This window comes from Ranitomeya variabilis, chromosome 6 (assembly GCF_051348905.1).
Source record: "Ranitomeya variabilis isolate aRanVar5 chromosome 6, aRanVar5.hap1, whole genome shotgun sequence".
Lineage (NCBI taxonomy): Eukaryota > Metazoa > Chordata > Amphibia > Anura > Dendrobatidae > Ranitomeya > Ranitomeya variabilis.
The window spans coordinates 416,849,163-416,877,021 of NC_135237.1; the positions used below are offsets into that span (position 1 = coordinate 416,849,163).

The 27,859-nt window shown below is 45.3% G+C and overlaps 1 protein-coding gene across 2 annotated transcripts in view; it reads left to right on the top strand.

Annotated features, from left to right (window-relative positions):
• Positions 1 to 1,303: 1,303 nt before the first annotated feature.
• The window catches only part of METTL4 (methyltransferase 4, N6-adenosine), a 295,930-nt gene continuing 269,374 nt past the window's right edge, over positions 1,304 to 27,859 (top strand). The window contains exons 1-2 of one of the 2 annotated variants that reach the window (XM_077270311.1): positions 1,304 to 2,454; positions 13,043 to 13,105. In XM_077270311.1, coding sequence (XP_077126426.1) covers positions 2,200 to 2,454; positions 13,043 to 13,105 — 318 coding nt within the window. In that variant the 5' untranslated portion in view covers positions 1,304 to 2,199. The remainder of the gene's footprint in view (positions 2,455 to 13,042; positions 13,106 to 27,859) is intronic. The other variant, XM_077270312.1, reaches the window with a different exon arrangement.

Below are 27,859 nucleotides of genomic sequence, written 5' to 3' on the forward strand. Positions count from 1 at the left end.
CCTGAATGTGGACACATACCCTTAGGGTGAGTTTCCACGTTCAGGAAACGCTGCTTGTTTGACGCTGCGCAGCGCTGCAGCGTCAAACAAGCAGCGTCCAGATGTTCCTGCATAGTGGAGGGGATTTGATGAAATCCTGTCTCCACTATGCGTGGAAACCCGCACGCGGCGGCCCTGCGACTCCGGACATGCTGCGCGTCTTTTCAGATCGCAGCATGTCCGTATGCCTTGCGGGGACGCAGCGTCCCCGCAAGGCACATCACAGGGCCCTATGGGAGCGAGCGATCATCCCGGATGTGAAGAGTTAACACATCCGGCATGATCGCGTCCCAGAAAGGGGGCGGGGCTTAGCGCCGAGCGGCTTCGCCGCTGCGGCGATACCGCCGGCCATCCTGAACGTGGAGACATAGCCTAAGGGTATGTCTCCACGTTCAGGATTGCATCAGTCTTTGGTCAGGATTTTATGCAAGTAAAATCCTGACCAAAACTGCACCTGAGGTCACTGGCAGGTCACCTGTGGTGTACCTGCGTGTTTTGCTCATAGTAGCAACATGCAGCGTTTTGAAAAAACGCACAACGCATGCGTTTTCGCGGCAAAAACGCATGCGTTTTTAAACGCATAGTGGAGTCTGGATTTCATAAAATCCCATCCACTATGCTGTAACATCTGGATGCTGCGTTTTTGACGCAGCAGAAAAACGCAGCGTCAAAAACGCAGCGTTTCCTGAACGTGGAAACATACCCTTAGCGTATGTGTCCACGTTCAGGATGGCCGGCGCTTTGGACGGAGCGGAAAACTCGCTCCACCCCCTTCTGTAGACGCGATTATGTAGGATGTGTTCATTGCACACATCAGGAATCTCCGCACCCCATACATAGCGCCCTGTGTTTTACCTTTCGGCGGCGCAGCTTCGCCGCAAGGTAAACAGACATGCTGCGTTCTAAAAAGATGCGCAGCATGTCCGGAATCACAGGGTCGCCGGGTGCGGGTTTCCACGCATAGTGGAGACGGGATTTCATAAAATCCCCTCCACTATGCTGGAACATCTGGACGCTGTGTGTTTGACGCTGCAGCTCTGCGCAGCGTCAAACAAGCAGCGTTTCCTGACCGTGGAAACATACCCTGTACTTCTACTTGCCACTTATTGCATCTGGCAAGTAGATGACAACACTCTGTGCGCCATTTATATATTCTGCTACATGAGAAACTGAGCACTGCAGTAATGATATGGGTAGGTAGACGGAGAGTGTCCTCTCTCTATACATTGGCATCTAATAGAGAGGGTTAGGGCTGGAGCGATCGCATACAGGGTGGAGACAGCTCCCTCCCCTCCCCCATCACTGTGCGCTCACTGAGGGCCGGAGCCGTCACTTCCTGCAGCTGGGAGACACGTGCTGCACTGGTGGCCGCAGCACACACTGAGGAGCCTGCAGGAAGCGGCTGAGCCCAGGCCCATTCAGTCTCCTGGCTACTGTCTGTCACTGGAGGAGAAACGTGCCGGGATGAGTGGCCTGGAGGAATCTAGCTTTGTTCTGTGTAGATAGATATTAGATGTGTGTTACTGTGAGTTTATGTGTGCGGTGATTCCGGGTCTCTGCCATACAGGCTAGTGATAGATGGTGGGCCTGGGGTCAGCAGTGTACATGAAGAATTGGTAACATTATCTATGAGGTGCCAGCATAGGGCACACGGGCACCATTTCTCATTCGTTTTCTGCGGGAAGGGAATACTCTAGGTTGCCCTATGTGGCGGTGCTGGAGGGGAGGATGTGTGACCCCTCTGTAGGCAGCACGGATGCAGAGTGAGGGGCACTCACAGCCCCGCTGGGGGAATGCTGATCATTCCGTGTGTAGTGAGCCCTGTTGGTGTCACCAGGTCCCCACTCTTGCAGATCTGGACCCCCTTGGTAAGGATCGTGTCTATGATACGCTGACAATTCCACTTGCCCTGTTTTAGTTTTCTCCTTTTTGGATCACTGGTCCTTTTTTAAAATCCTTTGTTTTAATGAGTTGGATTTTCCTGTGCGCTGTTCTGATCTTTCTCGATACCGCCATAAAATACTTCTAGTTGTTGTTTGTATGTGAAACCCAGTTTGGCTCTAGTGAGAAGTGTGATGTCAGTAGCACCGTGGCTGTAGTAGTGAGCGGGCAGCATTTCGTGAATGAAGTAGCCACGTAGTGGCCTTGTTACACACGTACATGGCAGTGGTGGCGGACAGCGCCGCAGGCTGGCTGCTGGATGCATTAGCGCTTGTGAACCAGTGGTACCAGGTTGGAGGAAGACCCAGCTTTACTTCTGCAAACAAGGCACCCGACACAAAATCGTCTTACAGGTTACGAGATGATCTCTTCCAGCTCCATAAACCTCACATCACTCTGAAACTTCCTCCGGAATCCTGTGCCTCAGAAAGTGGAGCAAACAGCGCCCCCAGCCAGTGCACAGGTGTCAGGAAGGTATTGTCACTTACCGCTGGGGAACACAGCAACCGGCGATCTCACCTATGTGTAGTCCAGCAAACACTTGGTCCACGTGCACACGCTGAGTATTCGGTCAGTATTTTATATCAGTATCTGTAAGCCAAAACAGTGGAATAATCAGAGGAAAAGTATAATTGAGACGTCACCACTTCTGTATTTATCACCCACGCCTGGTTTTGACTTACAAATACTGAACATGGCCTTATAATCAGTGTGATGGAGGCTGTTAAGGTACCGTTACACTAAGGGTATGTGCACACGTCAGGATTTTGTCAGGATTTTTCATCAGGTTTTGTAGCCAAAACCAGGAGTGGGTGATAAATGCAGAAGTGGTGCATATGTTTCTATTATACTTTTCCTCTAATTGTTCCACTCCTGGTTTTGGCTACAAATCCTGACAAAATCCTGACGTGTGCACATACCCTAAGCGACGCTCCAGCAATATAGACAACGATCCGACCTAAACTAGATCGTCGCTGTTAGGTCGCTGTAGAGACGTCAAACACAGCAGCTCCAGAACGATGCAGGAGCGATCCAGTGACGTAACGGCGACTCACTTCTCGTTCACGCTCCATGTAAAAACACTGCTGACATCGTTGCTTTTGCTGTCAAACATGACGATACACGCCGATATAGCGACCAAATAAAGTTCCAGACTTCTAGCTCCGACCAGCGATATAACAGCGGGATCCAGATCGCTGCTGCGTGTCAAACTCAACGAGATCGCTATCCAGGACGCTGCAACGTCACGGATCGTTGTCGTTCTCGTTGGAAAGTTGTTTAGTGTGAAGGTACCTTTACTGGAGACTCCTGATTATTGGGCGGGTGTGATTACATTAGGCTGGGGCTAGACAACGGGTCACACAACATGATTGTTAATGTGGTCACGTTGTAATAATGTTACATTTCTATAAAGTCCAACAACTTTGCCCCATAGAGTTCAATGTAACTCGAGTGCGGCTAAAACATTACAATCCTATGGAGAAGGTGGCTTTCTTTCCAAAAAAGTGGGGGCTTCTCACACTGTTTAAACACTTCAGAAAAACTATGTAAATAGTAGAAAGTTTCAGAGACTCATGTTTGCCTCTATTTGTTGATGGGGTTGTCCAGGCTTATGTTTTCAGATCTGTGGGGGTCTGACACCAGGCACACCAACACACCAGCTGTTTTTGGCAGTGGCCAGATGTAACCAGTGAAAGAGTTGGAACAGCACAGCTGTAACCTGTGTAGTGGCTGTGACGAGACTGGCTGCTCAAATCCTAGTGAAATGAATAGGAGCTGAGCCGTAGTTTTTAGCAACAGACGTTACACTGTGCGGAGCTGTGATGTTCCGCCGTATTCACTTTTTACATCAGCAGTTTTCTGGTTTCCGAGCGCTTGGATCAGTGCATATATGTTGTGTGTTGGACCCCCACCAATCTGACATTAATGATGCTTATTTATTTTTTTTTTTTTTAAGGATGGCTCTTCAGTCATAAGCATGGATATCCCCTTTACTTTACCCCAAAGGTTTGGACACCCGCTGCCAGTCTGTGCTCTAGCAATTCGTGCTGAATGAGCCCTAAGGTCAATTTCGCACAAGCGTATTTCACAGTCCGTACATGGACCGCAATGCTCCGTCTGACAGTAGTGTGCCTGACCTAACCTTGTAGCCTCATACAGCCATAGACATAAGTTTGGATCGAGAGACCTGCGGTCAGTCTGCCATTGTTGTACTTCTCTTGACCATGAAATATTTTAGTTCTACGCTGCCTAAAGCGGAAAATCTCATTAACTTCTGTGTGACCAACTTCTTGAACTTAATTACTTTTCTTTAACTTGTATTGGTATTCTTGTTCCATCATAAAATAATGTATGTGTCCATGACTCTTTGGATGGGATCCAGTGCATGAAAACTATGGACAGATCCATAAATGATAATGGATTTATGTTCTGTCAATGAAAATCATGAATATAATGCACATGTGGCTTGTGTCGTGGATGTTTGAATGAGGCCTAAAGCTGTACAAAGTCTAAAACATCATTTGGCGGCTTCACGTTACTTCCTCATTCTGTAATCAATTGCACTAAATGACAGCAGTTAAGAGCTGAATTCTGGTTAATTCACTTTTAGACCGTGTTCACATGAGTTTTTGCTGCTGCTGTTTTTTTTTGTTTGTTTTTGTGATGATATTCTGAAATCACTAAAAGGGTAAGTTCACACAGGGCGTTTTTGCTGTTTTTTTTCTGCAGAAAAACCTGATCATCCTGGCAGGAAAGAAGCTGCGCCAAAAGCACAGGTTGTCGTGTTTTTAGTGTGTTTTTCATGCTTTTTCCCCCCTCATGCATGTCAATAAAGTTGAGTGCACAGAGATAGATAAAAAAAAAACAACCACTTCCTGTGTAGATAGATATAATGGATAGGTAACTTACCTGCGGTATCCTCTTTCCTGGCATTTTCCCACGGTGCAGAGGTTAGCTCCGGTCAGGCTGTGAGGCAGCGCAGGCTCAGTGACGTCACCGCTAGTTGCTGAACCTGCGCCCGCTGCGTCTCCTTCATTCCCCAGTAGCTTACAGCTAAGAGCGCTCCCATTATCACCACTCCTGGTTGTAAGCTTTATCTCCCCCAGATACTGCGTGGGACACTCGTTATATCGGACTGATCAGGGAGTATACTGTTGGTTTATTTTCTTTTTATTTCAGAGGATCGATGGCTTTGCTTGGAGTAGTAGAACAATAAAAAGATGGCAAAACTGTGGAGTTTTAGGCCATGTTCACACAATCCTTTTTTTGATCCTTTTTTTTTTCAGGTCCTGATTTGGAAAATCCGCAGTGAAAAACAGCACTGCTGATTTTCCGACTGTTTCTTCTGCGGATTCCTCTGCGGGTTTTCAACAGCACTTTCCTGTTGGTGCATGTTGAAAACAGGAGCGGATTCCGCAGAAAGAATAGACATGGTACATCTTTTTTTCTGCAGGCAAATCCGCGCGGATTTGCCTGGGAAAAAAAGGATAGTGGGCACAGCGGATTTTGTTTTCCATAGGGTAACATTGTACTGTACCCTGCATGGAAAACGGCTGCGGATCGGCAGCTGAAAATCCGCTGCGGATCCGCAGCAAAAAAAGGATCGTGTGAACAAGCCCTTATTTCATTAAAAGACTTTTTTTCTGCATGTGTGTTTATTTAACACTTTAATTACTATAGGATTAGTAATGGATAGGAGTCTTATTGACACCTGTCCATTACTAAGCTGGCTTAATGTCACCTTACAATAGGAAGGTGACATTAACCCCTCATTACCCCACTTGCCACCAATACAGGGCAAGTGGTAAGAGCCGGGCAAAGCGCCAGATTTGGCGCATCCAATGGATGTGCCTTTTCTGGACAGCAGTGGGCTGCTATTTTTAGGCTGGGGCGGCCTATCTCAATGGCCCCTTACCAGCCTGAGAATACCAGTCCCCAGCTGTGAGCTTTAGCAAGGCTGGTTGTCAAAAATGGGGGGGACCCCGTGCTGTTTTTTTTTTAAATTATTTAAATAAAAAAAAAAAAAAGAGAACCCCTCTATTCTTGACAACTAGCCTTGCTGAAGATGACAGCCGAGGGTTGCAGCCCCCTGCTGTGAGTTTTGTCTGGCTTATTATCAAAAGTAGGGGGGAAACACAATTTTTTCTTTTTTTTATTTAAACTTTTTATAGTGCAGGAGCTGCAGATGAATACTCCCATCCGCCGCTCCTGCTGTCACTAATTAGCGGCTGTAGGTGTCAGATGATAGAATCAGTAGTCCCATCAGCTGACACCAGTGATCGGAGGTGAAGTTTATATCTCGGATCACAGCTGAGCGCTCCCCGATGTCTTCTGACAGCGTGGGAAGCGCAGCTCTGACAGGCGGAGATGATTTCCCCACCGATCAGAAGCAATGTTTGCCGCACTGTCATGCATATGACTTCGTGTTAAACACTGTAACATCAGGCCCCCGCATTCAAGTGAATGGGGTTCAGGTTCGCTCTGCTGGATGTCGGGCTGTATGGATGCACCATGCAGCCTGCCATCTAGATGTAGCAGAGCCGAAGTGACGTCGCATTCAGCTCTCCTTGACTTTTGTGCAGCAAATAAGCTGCAAGAAAAGTCAACCTGTGTATTTGCAGTGTTTTTTCACCATCCATTCAAGTCAATGAAGTGATGTGCTCTATGTCCATAAGGGCTGTCCCACACGTCCAGATAATTTCGGTACCGGAATAAATCGGTACCGGAGTTATCCGTGCCTGGGAACTCACGTAGGCCATACGGGCGGCACACATGTGCCGCCCGTATGGCGAGTGGGTACCACACGGAGCGTGTGGTACCCTGCATCGTGCTGAATCCGCGATTCATATGTTCCCTGCAGCAGCGTTTGCTGCAGAGAAAATATGAATAATAGTGTTTAAAATAAAGATCTGTGTCCGCCGCCCCCCCACCCCCTGTGCGCCCACCCCCCCCCCCCCCCGCCCGCTGTTCTGAAAATACTTACCCGCCTCCCTCGCTGCTTCCTGGTCTGGCCCCATCTTCTCCTGTATGCGGTCACGTGGGGCCGATCATTTACAGTCATGAATATGTGGCTCCACCTCCCATAGGGGCGGAGCCGACTATTTATGATTGTAAATGAGCGGCCCCACGTGACCGCATACAGTAGGAGGCGCGGGGCAGAGAGGAAGGAGTGACAGCCAACGTGGGAGCGGGTGAGTATTTTCAGAACAGCGGGGGGGGGCGCACAGGGGGTGGGGGGGGCGGCGGACACATAGATCTTTATTTGAAACACTATTATTCATATTTTCTCTGCAGCAAACGCTGCTGCAGGGAACATATGAATCGCGGCTTCAGCACCATGTGGGGGGGACAGCGCTTACTGTAGCGCTGTCTCCTGCACGCACACCCATTGACTCTATTGGGTCCGTGTAATCCGTGCGCTCCCACGAACACTGACATGTCTCCGTGTTTGGCACGGTCCGCAAAAAATCAATGACATCTGAACAGATGCATTGATTTTTATGGGTCTACGTGTGTCAGTGTCTCCGGTACGTGAGGAAACTGTCACCTCACGTACCGGAGCCACTGACGTGTGAAACCGGCCTAAAACACAGCAAAGCACAAAATACTGATGACACGAAAAACCAATGTGTGTGCATGAGATTTCTGAAATCTGATATGCTTGCTGGTACTGTGAAAAGCAGCTGAAAATTAGCATAAAAACGCCCTGTGTAAACTTAACATAAGATTGTTCCACGTAGGTCCAGACCAGCGTATTTTCAAAAAAAACATCCGATTCAATGTTAGGCTTTGGTCCGAGACTGTCAGAGGAAAAAAAATTGCTGTATGCCTGAGATTGATCCAAGTTCGAGATTGCACTCGGCAATACAAGTCATTGAGTGCTTGGAAAACATCGGACTGCACTCGGGTGACATCTGAGTGCAGTCTGATTTCCACAGACTGACAGAATGGAGAAGATGAAGAATTTTTTTCTCTCCATCTTCTCATACAAGCTAATCAGATCACACACTGATAAGAATTTAATCAGTGTGATTAGCATAATCGGCCTGATTCTTTCAGATGAGAGAATCTACTGCCTCCTGCTCTTGCAATTACTGTGATTAAAAAAAAAAAAGGCACAGTTGCTGTGAAAATGGCTTTAGGGCTAATTTACATATTACATTTTGATGTGTCTTCTGTGTGTTTTTTTTTTTAAAAGAATTTAACCCCTTACCGACATCGGACGTACTATTCCGTCCAATGTCGGCTCCCCTGCTTTGATGCAGGGCTCCGCGGTGAGCCCGCATCAAAGCCGGGACATGTCAGCTGTTTTGAACAGCTGACATGTGCCCGCAATAGCGGCGGGTGAAATCGCGATTCACCGCCGCTATTACCTAGTTAAATGCCGCTGTCAAACGCAGACAGCGGCATTTAACTACCGCATCCGGCCGGGCGGCCGGAAATGACGTCATCGCCGACCCCCGTCACATGATCGGGGGTCGGCGATGCATCAGGAAGGTAACCATAGAGGTCCTTGAGACCTCTATGGTTACTGATGCCGGCCTGCTGTGAGCGCCCCCCTGTGGTCGACGCTCACAGCACACCTGCATTTCTGCTGTATAGCAGCGATCTTATGATCGCTGCTACATAGCAGAGCCGATCGCGTTGTGCCTGCTTCTAGCCTCCCATGGAGGCTATAGAAGTATGGCAAAAGTAAAACAAAAAAGTTTAAAAAAAATGTGAAAAAAATAAAAAAAAACAAGTTTAAATCACCTCCCTTTCGCCCCAATCAAAATAAATCAATAAAAAAAAAAAATCAAATCTACACATATTTGGTATCGCCGCGTTCAGAATCGCCCGATCTATCAATTAAAAAAAAGCATTAACCTGATCACTAAACGGCATAACGAGAAAAAAAATCGAAACGCCAGAATTACGTTTTTTTGGTCGCCGCGACATTGCATTAAAATGCAATAACGGGTGATCAAAAGAACATATCTGCACCAAAATGGTATCATTAAAAACGCCGGCTCGGCACGCTAAAAATAAGCCCTCAACCGACCCCAGATCATGAAAAATGGAGACGCTACGAGTATCGGAAAATGGCGCAATTTATTTATTTATTTATTTTTTTGCAAAGTTTGGAATTTTTTTTCACCACTTAGGTAAAAAATAACCTAGTCATGTTAGGTGTCTTTGAACTCGTAATGACCTGGAGAATCATAATGACAGGTCAGTTTTAGCATTTAGTGAACCTAGCAAAAAAGCCAAGCAAAAAACAAGTGTGGGATTGCACTTTATTTGCGATTTCACCGCACTTGGAATTTTTTTCCCGTTTTCTAGTACACGACATGGTAAAACCAATGATGTCGTTCAAAAGTACAACTCGTCCCGCAAAAAATAAAGCCCTCACATGGCCAAATTGACGGAAAAATAAAAAAGTTATGGCTCTGGGAAGGAGGGGAGCGAAAAACGAAAAAACTGAAAAAGCTCCGGGGGTGAAGGGGTTAAAGTAATTGCAAAATCATTGTGATTTCTAAAAACGTAGTCACACGGTGCACATTTTCTCTGCATTTTTTTTTGTTAAACTTGTTTTACAGCAGCATCTCTCTCTTTCAATAAATGAGGTTTGGTTGGTTTAAAAAAAAAAAAAAAAAGACCAAAAATGTATAAGGCTAGGTTCATATTGCGTTAGGGCAATCCGTTAAGCGCATAGTGCTAGCTATAGGGATCGCGTTTGCCGATCCCGCTAGCGCAGATCCCCGATCTGCGCTAGCGAGGAACGGACCTCGGACGCTGCAAGCAGCGTCCGAGGTCCGTCAGAAAATGATGGCACATCGCTAGCGCGTGCCGAAAATGGCATGCACTAGCAATGCGCTAGAGAGTAGATTCACATTGCCGTCAATGGGTGCGCTAAAGGACCCGTTGCATGCCGTTAATTGCGACAATTTCGCCATGCAACGCAGTCCGTTAGCGTTAACCCATTAACGCAATGTGAACCTAGCCTAACAAAACTGCACAAGTTTCCTGCTGTGTTTTCCCAGCTATATGAAATACAACATAAGCTCTATGTGCATCCATAACCTAAGGCTGTGTTTACATGATGCATTCCAGTTATTTATTTTTTCTTTTTTTGCGGAGATTTTTCTAAAATTGCAGCATGTTTACCACTTTTTGGGGAAAATCTGCACCTGGAGCACATTGTGTGAACTTGACCTAATGGTGAATTTCTGCAATACAGATTCTATTGTAAAAACGTATGACTAAAAATCAGTTCCATTCAAGGGGCAGGTGCAGACATTTCTTCGAACAAAATCTGCAGCAAATACTTAACGTGAACATACTCTTAATGGATTGATCAGGCAATTTTTATATACACACTGCTCAAAAAAAATAAAGGGAACACTTAAACAACAGAATATAACTCCAAGTAAATCAAACTTCTGTGAAATCAAACTGTCCACTTAGGAAGCAACACTGACAATCAATTTCACATGCTGTTGTGCAAATGGAATAGACAACAGATGGAGATTATTGGCAATTATCAAGACACGCTCAATAAAGTAGTGGTTCTGCAGCTGGGGACCACAGACCACATCTCAGTGCCAATGCTATATGGCTGATGTTTTGGTCTCTTTTGAATGTTGGTTGTGCTTTCACACTTGTGGTAACATGAGACGGACTACAACCCACACAAGTTGCTCAGGTAGTACAGCTCATCCAGGATGGCACATCAGTGCGAGCTGTGGCAAGAAGGTTTGATGTGTCTCAGCGTAGTGTCCAGAGGCTGGAGGTGCTACCTGGAGATGTGGAGGGGGCCGAAGGAGGGCAACAACCCAGCAGCAAGACCGCTAACTCAGCCTTTGTGCAAGGAAGAACAGGAGGAGCACTGCCAGAGCCCTGCAAAATGACCTCCAGCAGGCCATAAATGTGCGTGTGTCTGCACAAACGGTTAGAAACCGACTCCATGAGGATGGTCTGAGTGCCCGACGTCCACAGATGGGGGTTGTGCTCACAGCCCAACACCATGCAGGATGCTTGGCATTTGCCACAGAACACAAGGATGGACAAATTCGCCACTGGTGCCCTGTGCTCTTCACAGATGAAAGCAGGTTCACACTGAGCACATGTGACAGACGTGACAGTCTGGAGACGCTGTGGAGAGCGATCTGCTGCCTGTAACATCCTTCAGCATGACTGGTTTGGCAGTGGGTCAGTAATGGTGTGGGGTGGTATTTCTTTAGAGGGCCGCACAGCCCTCCATGTGCTCGCCAGAGGTAGCCTGACTGCCATTAGGTACCGAGATGAGATCCTCAGAGCCCTTGTGAGACCATATGCTGGTGCGTTTGGCACTAGGTTCCTCCTAATGCAGGACAATGCCAGACCTGATGTGGCTGGAATGTCAGCAGTTCCTGCAAGATGAAGGCATTGAAGCTATGGACTGGCCCGCCCATTCCCCAGACCTTAATCCGATTAAACACATATGGGACATCATGTCTCGCACCATCCACCAACGTCACATTGCACCACAGACTGTCCAGGAGTTGGCGAATGCTTTAGTCCAGGTCTGGGAGGAGATCCCTCAGGAGACCATCCGCTGCCTCATCGGGAGCATGCCCAGGCATTGTAGGGAGGTCATACAGGCACGTGGAGGCCACACACACTATTGAGCATCATTTCCGTGTCTTGAGGCATTTCCACTGAAGTTGGATCAGCCTGTAACTTCATTTTCCATTTTGATTTTGAGCATCATTCCAACTCCAGACCTCCGTAGGATATTAGTTGTGATTTACGTTGATGATTTTTAGTTTTTATTGTTCTCAACACATTCCACTATTTAATGAATAAAGATTTACAACTGGAATATTTCATTCACTGATATCTAAGATGTTGGAATTTAGTGTTCCCTTTATTTTTTTGAGCAGTGTATTATCTCTTAGCAAAACTCTTGTTATATATCCCTCCTGGCTCTCCCATATACATGAATTCTCAGCTCTGGAGAAGGGAGAAAGCAGCAAGTGGACACCTCTGATAGCAGCTTCTCTCCCAGGGAGCAAAAGGATCTGGAGAAAGAAATCAATTAGCTGACCGCCATCTCTTTCCCATGTGTTGGGGAAGATATGGGAGCCCCCCCCCATATGTCCCCATACATGCCCCTTCTTGGCTCCTGACTGGTATTCGGCCACACAGACTGGGCCCCTCAAATCCTTCATTGGGTTTTGACTCTAACCCTTAGGTTTCATCCAAAGACGTAGGGGTTACCTTCAGAGTGGCTTGGATTTCCTTCTGAATTAATGTTTTTTTTCCCAGATTTTCTTCGGGACTGGTTACTTAGGTGTTGTTGCCACTTTAATTGCACCACATTTTCTATACGTATTCCAGCACTCTTGATTTGTGCCCCAGACACTGTCCCTTTTGGATAGTGTCTTGTTCAGGAGCTTGTACTTACTACATTTTTACCCATTACAATTATTATAGACGCCTAGGTTGTTAACTGATTATCTGCAGCAACTAGTATATGTATGACATGGGGATGTGCAATTATTGTATTTTGACTATTGTACACATATCATGGGCTTGAGTTGTGGGACCTACATGGTTTTACTTATGTTTTAAGTTTGTATTGTGGTAATAAAGGTTTTTCTTATGTGGTTGTACTTGTGTGCATATCATGCAGTAGTGTTGTTTTCTCATGGCCCCTTCTGTGACTCCACTTTTATCTGCTGGTGGAAGTTGATAAAACAAAGTCAGTTTGTCTTTTTTTATTTCTGCCTTTTTGATGTGATGGAGGACTTCTGAAGTAACTTCTGCACATACTGTGATGAAAGTATATTTTCAGTAAACTTCACATGTTCAATATTCATTTCTAGTGCGTAAATTAGTATATTATCTGGTACATCACATGTAGACCAAGTATCACAAAAAATATATAAGAATGTTATTTTTTCTGCTTTAAAAAGGGTGATAATAAAGAAGGATTGTGATATTCTGAAGTTGTTTTTTTTTGTTTTGATTTTTTTTTTTTAAATTTGGTAATGCCAATATCATAACAATTGTATGTGGATCTTTTATATTCCCACAGAAACGGAAACGATCAAATGCTTATAATCAAGGAGAACTGGATGCATTGGAGTATCACAGAAAGGTAGGTGACATAATGGCTAATTTTGGCCCATCTTTTGGCAGATGGATGAAGGCTCACGGCAGTGACTAGGTTAAAAAATCTGTAGAAATCTTGTCTTTATAGATCTTCTCTTTACATTCCTTGGTTGTGCTTAAAGCAAACCTGTCAGCAGGAATGTGCTCAGTAAACTACAGGCATTATCAGGTTGGTGCCATTACACTGATTAAAATACTTGGGGTGAAGAAATCCCTCTTGTTGTGTGATGGGCGTTAGAAGTTTTCAGCTAATGATATTCCCGTGCTGCGGGACATTACTGTAGTCAGTCTGATCTTCCTGCTCTAGGCCAGAGAAACCAAGGAAAGGCCTTCCCCCAGGCCGCCCCCAAGCACAGACATGAAAACATGACTGCCTTCAGTCCTGCCCCAGAGCATGGGCATATCATTAGCTGAAAACTTCTACCGCTTAAATAGTTACATAGGTTGAATAAACCCCGAGGTCCATCAAGTTCAACCTTTCTCTACCAACTGTACATTTCATCAGTAATCTAGCTATAACCCGCAATGTTATGTGTATCAAGGAAATCGTCCAGCCCTTTTTTAACCCCTTCCTCACATGCGCCGTACTAGTACTGCGCTGCCGGAACTGCATTTGTGCCAGCCGCAGTACTAGCGCGGCGCCGCTGTCTCACAGTGAGCGCCGGAAACCCCCGGATCCAAGATGGCCACGGGGTCCTGCAGTGAGGTGCCTTTCGAGCGCCTGCTGAGAACAGGCACCGGCAAGGCTCCTTCACTGCCTGTTAGATTGTTGATCTGACACAGTGCTATGCAAAGTGTCAAATCAGCGATCTGATGTAATATAGTGATGTCCCACCCTGGGGCAATGTTATAAAGTAAAAAATGTGTACAAATATATTTTTTTAAAATGCCCAAATAAAGAAGAAATTTTTTTTCCAATAAATCCATTTATTTATGTAAACAAAAAAACAAACAAAAGTACACATATTTGATATCGCCGCGTCTGTAATGACCCGCTCTATAAAACAGTCCCACTAGTTAACCCCTTGAGTGAATATCATAAAAAATGAGGCAAAAAACAATGCTTTGTCATCATACCGCCGAACAAAAAGTGCAATAAAACGCGATCAAAAAGACAGATGTAAATAAAAATGGTACTGCTGAAAACATCATCTTGTCCCGCAAAAAAACGAGCCATCATACAGCTCCAAGAGCAGAAAAATAAAAAAACTTGTAGCTCTCAGAATAAAGCGATGCAAAAATAATTTTTTATAAAATAGTTTTTATTGTGTAAAAGCGTCAAAACATAAAAAAAGATATAAATGAGACATCGCTGTAATTGTACTGATCCGAAGAATAAAGCTGCTTTATCAATTCTACCAAACATGGAATGGTATAAACGCCCCCCACAAAAGAAATTCAGGAATTGCTGGTTTTTGTTCATTCTGCCTCCCAAAAATCAGAATAAAAAGAGATCAAAAAATGCCACGTGCCCGAAAATGGTACCAATAAAAATGTCAACTCGTCCCGCAAAAGACAAGACCTCACATGACTCTGTGGACCAAAATATGGAAAAATTATAGCTCTCAAAATGTGGTGATGCAAAAACAATTTATTGAAATAAAAAGTGTCTTTTAGTGTGTGACAGCTGCCAATCATAAAAACCCACTATAAATAGTAAATCAAACCCCCCTTTATCACCGCCTTAGTTAGGGAAAAATAATAAAATAAAAACATTTATTTATTTCCATTTTCCCGTTAGGGTTTGGATTACGTTTACGGTTGGGGTTAGGGCTAGGGGGTGTCAGGGTTATGGGTGTGGTTAGGGTTAGGGTTGGGATTAGGGTTAGGGGTGTGTTTGGGTTAGGGTTTCAGTTAGAATTTCCAAATGCGACATGGAGTCTGATCTTCATTCCAGCCAATTTTGCATTGAAAAGTCAAACGATGCTCCTTCCATTCCAAGCTCTGCCATGCGTCCAAACAGTGGTGTATCTGCATATATGGGGTATCAGTGCCCTCAGGACAAATTGTACAACAGCTTTTGGGGTCCAATTTCTCCTGTTACCCTTGGTACAATAAAACAAATTGGATCTGAAGTAATTTTTTTGTGAAAAAAAAAAAAAAGTCAAATGTTCATTTTTTTTTTTTAAGCATTCCAAAAATTCCTGTGAAGCACCTGAAGGTTTAATAAACTTCTTGAACTTGAATGTGGTTTTGCGTACCTTGAGGGGTGCAGTTCTTAGAATGGTGTCACTTTTAGGCATTTTCTGTCATAGGCCCCTCAAAGTCACTTCAAATGTGAGGTGGTCCCTAAAAAAATGGTTTTGCAAATTTTGTTGTAAAAATGAGAAATTGCTGATCAACTTTTAACCCTTATAACGTCCTAACAAAAAAATTTGTTTCCAAAATTGTGGTAATGTAAAGCAAACATGTGGGAAATGTTATTTATTAACTATTTTGTGTGATATGACTGATTTAAGGGCATAAAAACTAAAAGTTTGAAAATTGCTAAATTTTCAACAAATTTTCGTTTTTGTCTCAAATAAACCCAAGTCATATCAAAGAAATTTTACCACTAAACCCGACTCCACTCCCATAGGGGTGGAGCCGCATATTCATTACTGTAATGAGCGGTACCATGTGTCCGCTCACTACAGGAAGCAGCTGCCGGCGCCGGGGAAGCAGGGACCGCGCCAGGAGCAGGTGAGTATAAGCAGTGTTCGATATTCACCTGCTCCCCGTTCCACCGCCGCCAGCCGCCTTCTGCATCTTCTGCATCCTCTGCTCTGACGCTCAGGTCAGAGGGCACGGCGACACGATTAGTGTGCGCCGCCCTCTGCCTGAGCAGTCAGTGCAGTGGACGGGGAACGTAGCGGCGGTGGAACGCGGAGCAGGTGAATATAGCAAGTGACGGGGGCCTGAGCGACGAGAGGTGAGTATGTGATTTTTTTTTTTTTTTTTTGATCGCAGCAACAGCATATGGGGCAAATGTCTACATGGAGCATCTTATGGGGCCATAATAAGCATTTATGGAGCATTACATGGGGCAAAGGACTGTATGGAGCATCTTATGGGGCCATCATGAACTCTATGGAGCATTATATGGGGCTCCTGATTCAATATGGATATTCAAAAACACTTAACCTACTGATGTCTCAATTAATTTTACTTTTATTGGTATCTATTTTTATTTTTGACATTTACCTGTAGCTGCTGCAGTTTTCCCAGTTTTTTGTTGCAAAATTAGGGGGGTCGGCTTATACTCGGGTCGGCTTATACTTGAGTATATACGGTATTTATTTTCCTCACGTATATAGCGCCATTAATTCCACAACACCTCACAAACCTCATTATCGCTGTCCCCATCAGGGCTCACACTCTAAATTCCCTATCAGTATGTAATTGTGTGGGCTTTCTCTGTTTTCCTCCCCACTCCAAACAAGGGGAGAACATACAAACTCCTTGGTGGGATTTAAACCCTGGACCCCAGTGTTGTAAGGTTACAGTACTAACGACTGAGTGCTTTTCTGCTTTACAACGTGGATGGCTACATTTGGGATAAAGTTCACTTTCTAATGCATTCTGCCCTAATCCTGCAGCAGGTTGCGGTGTGTTGATTTCTTAAATTTTAATTTTACATTTTTTTTTTAAGGTTTTTATATCAAAGCCGTGGTAGTCGCTCCTGTTATCCTCAGTGGAAAAACAGATCTTGCCAAGGGGTACAACTCCCCACCCTGGGTTTCCCTTCTGTATAAGCTCAGAGTAAATGTAGTAGTATTACCTGTCAGAGATCACACAAGCCTCTGCATCCCCCTAACCGCATGAAATCCCATGTGATGAAGTATCGCTTTTTGAACTACGGTAAATGTGGACTGCTACCTCCTTTACTAAAGGTACCTTCACACTAAACGATTTACCAACGATCACGACCAGCGATACGACCTGGCCGTGATCGTTGGTAAGCCGTTGTGTGGTCGCTGGGGAGCTGTCACACAGACAGCTCTCCAGCGACCAACGATGCCGAGGTCCCCGGGTAACCAGGGTAAACATCAGGTTACTAAGCGCAGGGCCGCGCTTAGTAGGCCGATATTTACCCTGGTTACCATTGTAAAAGTAAAAAAAAAAACAGTACATACTCACCTTCTGCTGTCTGTCACACGTCCCTCGCCGTCTGCTTCCCGCACTGACTGTGAGTGCCGACCGTAAAGCACAGCGGTGACGTCACCGCTGTGCTCTGCTTTTACTTTACGGCCGACACACACAGTCAGTGCGGGAAGCGGGGGACGTGTGACAGACAGCAGAAGGTGAGTATGTACTGTTTTTTTTTTTTTTACTTTTACAATGGTAACCAGGGTAAATATCGGCCTACTAAGCGCGGCCCTGCGCTTAGTAACCTGATATTTACCCTGGTTACCATTGTAAAACATCGCTGGCATCGTTGCTTTTGCAACGATACACGCCGATCTGACGACCAAAAAAAGTTCTGAACTTTCAGCAACGACCAGCGATATCACAGCAGGATCCAGATCGCTGCTGCGTGTCAAACACAACGATATCGCTATCCAGGACGCTGCAACGTCGCGGATCGCTATCGTTATCGTTGCAAAGTCGCTTAGTGTGAAGGTACCTTAAGCTGATCTAGATTGGTAAAATCAATAGTTTGGCATTCACTCAGTAAAGGATGTAGTGGAGATGATTTTAGTTTAAATCGTGAAATCTAACGCCTGCACTAGATAGGATAGATGGGTGTGAGATCCTGCCCTACATGCCGGGATCCCCAGCCTGAAAGTTTGGACTTGGCTTTTACTGAAAAGTCTGTTTGCTTCATGCGGCGTTAGGGAAACTTGATTTTTGTTTTCTAGATGGCACACATAAAAAATGACAAGTCTGTCGCTGCCCTTTTATTTTCTTAAAGGGAACCTGTCATGTAAAAAAAAAAAATGCTGTTAATCTGCAGGTTAATAGCTTTCTAAAATTTCCCAGTCACCATGCTGTAGACTCGACTGCTAGTAGGAAATTAACTTTATTCCTTCCGGCTTTCAAAGAGGCACAGCTTTAGTTACCACTCAGTACATAGTGAGCAGCGGCTGTAACTATGCTCTGCACTGACAGCAGTCTCGACACAGATGCGCAGCTGAGCCGGCTGTCAGCCAGTGCTGGAGGCGTGGTTACAGCCACCGCTCATGATGTAATGATCAGTAACAGAAGCCGCTCCTCTATGACTGAAAGCCTGAGGCTGGAAGAGTAAAGTTTATTTTCTCCCGGTAGCCGGGCTTTCAGTGCAACAACCACATGGTCTTAGAACCTGCGGATTAATGGCATATTTTCAGGTAAATACTTTTTCCCCATCCCCACGACCACACCATACACGAGAGAGAGGATCCGCTCCCAAAAACAGGAAACCTACTGATTTAAAAGGCAAAGCCTCTCTTCCCGCTTCAGTGGTTTCCTGCCTTTGGAGGGGGACCTACAGTCCCTGGGGATACATGGTTACAAAGGTTGAAAAAAAAACCTAGGTCCATCAAGTTCAACCTATCTCCACCAATTGTCCATTTTGTCACTGAATTAACTATAACTCACAATGTGATGTGTATTGAGGAAATCTTCCAGCCCTTTCATAAAATCTGTTAGTGTCTGCCATTCCTACCACCTGTGGTCGGGCATTGCACAGTCTAACTGCTCTAACTGTAAAGAACCCTTTCCTATTTAGCTGTTGGAATCGCCTTTCTCCCACCCATAATGAGTGCCTCATGGTCCTTGGAAGGAATGTCATGCTCCAGTACTCTGTAGTGACCACACACATATTGATTCATGTAAATGCGATCCCTTCTGAGGCATTTTTTTTTTCTAAGCTAAACAAGCCCAACTTTCCAACTTCTCATCATATGAGAGGCCTTCCATCCCTTGTAATAATCTAGTTGCCCACCTTTGAACTGAATCTAGTTTCTGACTGTACTTTTTTTAAAATATGGAGTCCAAACCTGGATCCCATATTCTAGATGTCGCCTCACCAGTGATTTTATAAAGGGGTAAAATACTTTGGAACTGCAGGATTTTTCGCTTTTTTTTATACATCCTAAGTTCTTGTTTTCTTTTGCAGCTGCTGCATGACATTGAGTACTTCTCACTGTCACTTTATGAGGTAATAACTCAGGAATGCTTTAACCCCTTACCGACATCGGGCGTAATAGTACGCTGATGTCGGACTCCCTACCTTTGATGTGGGCTTTGGCGGTGAACCCACATCTTTCCAGGGACATGCCCGTAATAGCCGCGGGTGGTATCACGATCCACCTGCGGCTATTAACCAGTTAAATGCCGCTGTCAAACTCTGCCAGCGCCATTTAAATCGCGCTTTCGGCAATCGCGCCACAAATGCGCACACTGGTGACCCCAGTCACGTGATTGCGGGTCACTGGTGCGTTGGCATGGCAACCTTATGTCTCCTGGAGACCTCTATGGTTGGCCGTGCCGGCTTGCTGTGAGTGCCACCCAGTGGTCATAAAGGGATTAAGCAGTTGTGTGTGTGGTTTCTTTTATTTAAAAAAAAAAACAAACAAAAAAACAGAATACTCGGAGGAGCAGAGGGACTTGGTTGCAGGTCATCTTTAAAGGGATGTTCTCATGTTATTAAGTAACTTTAGTTAGCCAGCATGAACATTTGAAAATGTTAGATGGCAAGTTGTCATTCTCCTGCAATGAGAGCTTTTATCTTGTATAGTGTACAGCTTGTTTCCAAGAACCTTAACTGCCAGAGCTAGGCCAAGTATGTCTAGTAGTTACATTCCAGGAGAAAAGTTAACTCCTAACATCCTAGTTAGCTCTATACAGCCCATTGGTTTCTATATTGAGTTTAGCTTCTCCCCTCCATCCCTCTCCAGATCAACTTCTGACTGGTCCCTGACAAGTCCTGTAGAATCACATTCCCTCCGCCACCAGCATCAGTAGTTTCCAGAGCAGTTCCTCTAATCACAGCTCTCCCTTTCCTGAGTCTGCGCTTGTTTAACCCCTTAATCCCATTGGACGTACTATCCCGTCAAGGTGACCTGGGACTTTATTCCCAGTGACAGGATAGTACGTTCAGTGCGATCAGCCGCACTCAAGGGGGGAGCGTGGCCGATCGCGGCCGGGTGTCAGCTGACTATCGCCGCTGACATCCGGCACTATGTGCCAGGAGCGGTCATGGATCGCCCCCGGCACATTAACCCCCGGCACACTGTGATCAAACATGATCGCAGTGTTCCGGCGGTTTAGGGAAGCATCGCGCAGGGAGGGGGCTCCCTGCGTGCTTCCCTGAGACCCTCGGAGCAACACAATGTGATCGCGTTGCTCCGACGGTCTCTTACCACCTCCTCCCTGCAGGCTTGGATCCAAAATGGCCGCGGGGCTGCATCCGGGTCCTGCAGAGAGGTGGCTTAGCAGTGCCTGCTCAGAGCAGGCGCCGGGAAGCCTTCCTGCTGTGCATGTCAGATCGCTGATCTGACACAGTGCACAGCAAAGTGTCAGATCAGCGATCTGCCACTTTACTGTGATGCCCCCCCTGGGGCAAAGTAAAAAAGTAAAAAAAAAAAAAAAAATCCTAAATAAAAAAAATATATATATTGTTCCATTAAATATATGAAAGAAAAAAAGAATTGGTTGGCACAGAACGTGCTTCAATTGTCCATATATAACTGTTGCAGCTATGGAGCATAAGTATCCGGGGGTTAATGCTCACTTCGGGAGATCGGGCGGTGCTCAGCCGTGGAAGACGACACATCCAAAATGCAGCAACGTAATAGAAAAGAAAAGGCAGCACTCACCCTTTTATGCTTCCGTTGTAAAAATTGCTTTAATCCATGACGATCAAACTTAACAAACAAATGCGGAATCGGCTAAGGCATAGGAGTGGAGAGGGAGCGGTGAAGACAAGACAGACGACGGCCGTTTCGCTCTTACGAGCTTCTATGGGTCCATGGACCCGTAGAAGCTCGTAAGAGCGAAACGGCCGTCATCTGTCTTGTCTTCACCGCTCCCTCTCCACTCCTATGCCTTAGCCGATTCCGCATTTGTTTGTTAAGTTTGATCGTCATGGATTAAAGCAATTTTTACAACGGAAGCATAAAAGGGTGAGTGCTGCCTTTTCTTTTCTATTACGTTGTTCCATTAAATACATTCCATTATCTAAATTAAAAAAAACAATAAAAGTACACATATTTAGTATTGCCGCGTCCTTAACGACCCGACCTATAACACTGTCCCACTAGTTAACCCCTTCAGTGAACGCCGTTAAAAAAAAAAAAAAATAACAAAAGACAAAAAACAACCCTTTATTATCATACCGCCAAACAAAAAGTGGAATAGCACGCGATCAAAAAGACAGATATAAATAACCGAATGCTGTAGATAAGCCCCTGATGCCGGTGGGCTTAGCTCAACTTCCATTTTGAGGGTGACAGGTTCCCTTTAATGTGTTGCAGTAGGACAGAACTCATGACCAGAAGTACCATATCACTGAAGTATCTGCCACCCTCAAACAACCAGGAAGTAAAGACTGCATAGCTTTGAGCTGCTCAAGAGACTGAAATATCCTAGTGAAAGGTTATTCTCAACTTTAAGAATGGTTTGGCAAATTGTTAGGACATGATTTAACTTTTGGATTACATAGGTTGAAAAAAGACACGCATCAAGTTCAACCTTCCTCCACCAATTGTACATATTGTCACTAATTTAAATATAACGCACAATATTATGTGTATTGAGGAAATCGTCTATCCCTTTTTTTTAAAGCTGTTAGTGTCTGCCATTGCTACCTGTTATAGTTGGGCATTCCACATTCTCACTGCTTTAAGTGTAAAGAACCCTTTTCGATTTAGCTGCCGGAATCGTCTTTCTTCTACCCGTAATGAGTGCTCCCTGGTCCTTCGTATGGTCTTTGGAAGGAAAGTCATGTGCCAACACGTTGTGCTGACCACATCACATATATATTTACATATTTACAGTGTACATGTAAATGAGATTTCCTCTGAGGAGTCTTTTTTTTTTTTTTTTTTCCTAAGCTAAACAAGTTGAACTTTTCCAACCTCTCATCATAGGATAGGCCTTCCATCTCTTGTAATAATCTAGTTGCCTGCTTTTGAACGGACTATAACTTCTGATAACTGCATCCCATATTCTAAATGTGGCCTCACCAGTGATTTATAAAGGGGTAATAATACGTTGGAAGATTTTATCATTTTATTCACTTTAAAATCTTGCTTGCTTTTGTGGCTTCTGCTGGACATTGAGTACTGCTGCTCAGCTTACTTGTAAGGCTACTTTCACACTGATCCGTCGGTACGGTCCCGTCGCAATGCGTCGGGCCAACGGACGCTGCAAGACGTGGGCAGCGGATGCAGTTTTACAACGCATCCGCTGCCCATTCTGCAGTCCGGTGAGTAGGGGGAGGAGTTTCGGCCGCGCATGCGCGGTCGAAAATGGCGGACGCGACGCATGAAAAAAGTTACATGGAACGTTTTTTTGTGCCGACGGTCTGCCAAAACACGACGCATCCGTCACACGACGGATGCGACGTGTGGCAATCCGTCGCAATGCGTCGATAATGCAAGTCTATGGAGACAAAACGCATCCTGCGGGCAACTTTGCAGTTGAAGCGATGGCCGGGGAACCACCACGGTGCAGGAAGACTACTGTACACAAGATGAGGTGCATACAACAAAGGGTAGATTTATTGGGATACAGGGAATGGAAGGAACAAGGAAGATGCAAACGGGTTTACAATAGCAAAAGATAATGCACATGAGTTATCTTGTCCGTAAAACAGCACGGTGCTTCAACAATTACAAACTCAGAATTTGTCTCACAAGCAACTTTAAACAATAAAACAAATATCGATGCTACTCTACATATAACCTCCCTGGCCTTTACTACGCAGGCCACACGGCTACCGTGTTCTAAGTACTGAAGCCTGCACTAGGCCCTCGCTGGTGCACCATACAGGAACAAACTCACGGTGATGTTGGGGACACAGGTCCAGTCCCAGGGGGCCCCCAGAAGTCCAACACGGTGGTGCACACGGATTCCTGTCAGCTCTGCGAAGCGTGGTCTTCTCCTTGCTTCTGGATCCTAGGGTTGCTCCTGGAAACTGTAAGTCCCCTTCTCAGTATCTTCGTGGCTTCACAAACTAGCACAGAACAGCCACCTTTGCTGTAACTGGAAAAGTCTATTTCAAAAACGCACTAAGTCCCAAGCTGTGTAACCCTTCTTGCAGCAAAACAGCACACCGTCTTCTGTATCAGCTTCTTCTCACACACGCTGCTTCAGCTCCACCCCTCCACCCTGCACTGACTGGTTCATCACAACGATTAGAGCAGGGGGGAGCAGACCATTCCATCTCACACCAGACAAGGGGATGCAGCCTCTTAAAGTGACAGCGTGTTTCTTACTGTCCATAACAGCACCACCCTCTTACATAGGATGCGTTTTTTCTCCAAAACGACGCATTGCGACGTAGGCCATAAGACGGAAGTGTGAAAGAGGCCTTACCTAAATACCCAAGTCCTTCTCCTGTTCTGTAGTACCAAAAATGCTCCCATTTAATGTATATGCAGCAATAGGATAACTCCATCCTAGGTGCATTACTCTACATTTATCAACATTAAACCTCATTTGCCAAGTGTTTGCCCATTCGGACATCTTATCCAGATCATTTTGGAATATTGTAATATCTAAGTTAGATATTAATATCCTACATAGTTTGGTGTCATCAGCAAAGACTGACAATTTACTCTCAATCTCATCCACAAGTTCATTAATAAAGGTTAACAAGAATTGGTCCTAGTACAGATCCCTGCGGTCCCCACTGCTGACTGTTTTCCATATGGAGAACGTACCATTTATGATGACTTTGTTTCCTGTCATTTAGCCAATTCCTTACCCATCTGTATATAGTTTCCGTTAGTCCCTGCTTCTGTAGCTTCAGTTTAAGGCTGTTATGTGGTGCGGTATCAAAAATGCCTTTCCAAAGTCCTGATAAATCACATCCGCTGTATTACCAAAATCTAGATTTGCACTTATCTCCTTGTCAGGGTCGATTTTAGACAAAGTGGGGCCCTGGGCAATTATTTAAAATCGGTCCCCAAATGCTCACATATTGCACCATCATACAGAAACATTTCGGTTGTATTTAAATGCGCTGAGTACAGGCCGTTAAACGAGCGTGATTGACAATATTGAAGCAATTTGACTCTTATTCCCGAGTTTCTTTATACCGGCTGAGGATGAATGATAGGGACAGATAGTCCTCAATACAGTATAATGGAGGTCCCATATAGTACATATAGTATAATGCACTCCCCATGGTCCTTGACTGGGTATACTGCCCTCATGCAGTATAATGCAGCCTCCCCAACACAGTATAATGCATACACATGTACAATACTCGCCTCCCCTCCTCGTTCCCTGCGCTGCTCCAGGCTCTGCTCCGGTCTCATCAGCTCCACTGCTGGCTCAGCGTGGCACATGATGTAATGACGTCATCGTGCACCCACTGAGTCACAAGCAGAGGGGAATGATGGGAGAGGGAGCGTCATCTGATGCACTCCCCTTCATCACTGCTTTCAACTTGATCAACATCTGCCGATAAGTTTAATGTGGGGAGGGGGGCATCAGGCCCCTCCTCCTCATGGGCCCTATAGCGGCCACGTGGCATGCCGCTGTTAGCGGCATGCCACTGGCTGGAGGACCTAGGTAGCTGCCTGATCTGCCTGCCCCTAACGCTTTCATGAATCTGTGCTGGTTGCCTGAATCAACCTTCTTACCTTGCTTAAATATCAGTGCCTCATCAGCCATCCTCCAATCTTGTGGCACCACCCCTGTTGTAAGAGAATCTAATAATATAAGATACAGCGTTCTGTCAATTACTGAGCTCAATTCCCTCAGTATCCATGGATGAATTCCATCTTGTACGGGGGATTTGTCAATATTTAATTTGCTCAGATTAGTGGAGGTCAAACCCAAACTAGAATGTAGAGACAGATTGTCCCGTTGGCACTGGGCCTGGAGCAATGCTGTGTGCTGATAACTAGTGCTCCATTTTGATGGTTGTTGGAAGTCTAAGCAGTCTTGAAATCACCGAATATAGAGTAATGACATATTGTAGCCATGTAATACTTGAATGGAGTTCATCATGGCCAACACTTATTAGTGGCACACCGTTCGGTCATGCAGTTATGTTGGTTAAAATTCATGAGACAACCCCCCAGTTCATTTCATATCCCTATGCAGAATACATGTTTTTTGTTTTTTTTTATAAGTGTGTGTGTGTGTGTATATATACCGTATTTTTCGGACTATAGGACGCACCGGACTATAAGGCGCACCCAGGTTTTAGAGGTGGAAAATAGGGAAAAAAATATTTAAAGCAAAAAAAATGTGGTAAAATATTTAATAACATAAATAACATACTATTATATGTGGTGTTATTATATATAATAGTACGTTATTATGTTGGAAGCTGCGGGACCAGTGTGGTGTCTGTTAAGTACTATATGAAGACACTGGATGGTGAGTATAAGAATGGGGGCACAGGGCTTATAGTGAAAGCACCACTCCAGCACTGCAAAATAACACTGGAGTGCTGCTTTAAAATCCCATGGGAGAACTATAACTCCCAGCATGTCCTGCAGATCCTATGACATGCTGGGAGTTACAGTTCACCAAAGGAGTGGCAGAGTGCTTTATTGTGTTTTGTAAAGACTAACCTCTTAATTGTGGCAGCCACACTGTGGTGAGGTAAAAGCTGGAGCATCCCATGGCTGCACACACAGAGCCCTCCCTGTTGTTGCCTTTCCACAGAACAGGTAATGAGGAAGCTGCAGATTCTAGGTGGGAGTCTGAAGGACCTGTGATGATGTCAGAAGAGGGAGGGCTCTGAGCTGCCATGTGATGCTCCAGCCCGCCCACTTCTGACATCACACAAGTCCTCCTTGTGCACCACAGACAGCTCAGCGTCCAGCACAGGCAGGTATGCAGCGATCTCCTGGCCCCTGCTGCTGCTGCCTCCTCCCCCGGACACACAGATTCTCCCCAGAATCAGTGCTGGGGAAACTGTGTGTCGCTGCTTAAGTGCAGCATTCATTTGCTGCTCCCCGCTCACCGCTCAGCTGATCGGTGGGCGGGGAGCCGCTAATGAATATTCACTGCACTTAATCAGCGGGGCCATGTGGTTTTTTCAGTGCTGATTCCGGGCAGCGGGGACATCCTGAAGTGATCCCACTCGCTGCTGCCCCCCTCCCCACATGCTATATCCGTACTATAAGACGCACCCACACTTTCCTCCCAAATTTGGAGGAAAAAAAGTGCGTCTTATAGTCAGAAAAATACGGTGTATATATATATATATATATATATATATATATATATATATATATATATATATATATATATATATATATATATATATATATATATATATATATATATATATATATATATATATATATATACACATACATACATACATACATACATACATACATACATACATACATACATACATACCGGCTCAGGATCTGGCGGTCTCTGGGGGTCCGAGAGTTTCTCCAGATATGGAGCCAGTCTGTAGTCTCTCTGTAGACTCTGGTACATGGACAGTTTCTGTGAGCTGCTGATCTCGTTCCTCCAGACATTGACGTACCTCTCCTGCCCCTCCTCTACAATCTTCCTGATTGTGGCTTTTGTCAAGTTGTTTTGGTTGACGGTTCGGTCAGGTTGGGTTTGGGTGAGCTGTTCCGGGGGTCCTGGTTTATGGGGATCACCTATATGTAGCATGGCTGTATGGTGATGGGAGCTTGGGTTGCTACTCTGTAGGTGAGCCTGGAAGGACAGCACCCTCTTCAGGACTGCTAGGTGCAGTGGGAATCTGCCCAGCTTAGCTCGGCAGGCATTGTTGGTGGTGCTTCGATGGACCTGGAGAAGGTGTTTACAGAATTCCAGGTGGAATATTTCTGTTGGACTGAAATCCCACTTTGACCAGTCTGGGTATGTGTGAGGGCCCCAGACTTCACTGCCATATAGGAGGATTGGGGTGATTATGGCATCGAAGATTTTTAGCCAGACCCCCACTGGTGGCTTCAGATGGTAGAGCTTCCTTCGGATGGCATAGAAGGTTTTGCAGGCCTTGTCCTTCAGTGTCTCTATGGCACTGACCCGTAGTTGTGCCCGTCAGGCGCGAAACGGCCGTTGTCAGGCTTGCCGCACTCAGCACAACAGCAGCCCCGGTCGTGAAGATTTTATTGTGAGTAAATAAATTTACCTGTCTCGGAGGATCGGTGAGTGCTGCCTCTTTCTTCTTCGTTTTTGGAATACTCTACATGTTTATTCGGCCTCAGCACCCCGGGATCTAAGGGTATGTGCACACGTTGCGGATTTGCTGCGGATCCGCAGCGTTTTTTGCAGTGCAGAAATGCTGCAGATCCGCAATTGATTTACAGTACAAAGTAAATCAATGAGAAAAAAAAAAGGCTGTGCACACTTTGCGGAAAATCCGCTGCGGAAACGCTGCGGTTTAAAAGAAGTAGCATGTCACTTCTTTTTTGTGAATCTGCAGCGTTTTTGTACCCACTCCATTATAGAAAACCGCAGGGGTAAAAACCGCAGCAAATCCGCAAGAAAACCGCAGCAAAAATGCACAAAAAAACGCTACGGAACCGCACAAAAAACCGCAGGTGCGTTTTCTGCCAGGAGAGGCAGAGTCCGCACCAGAAATTCCTAAGCCTAATCC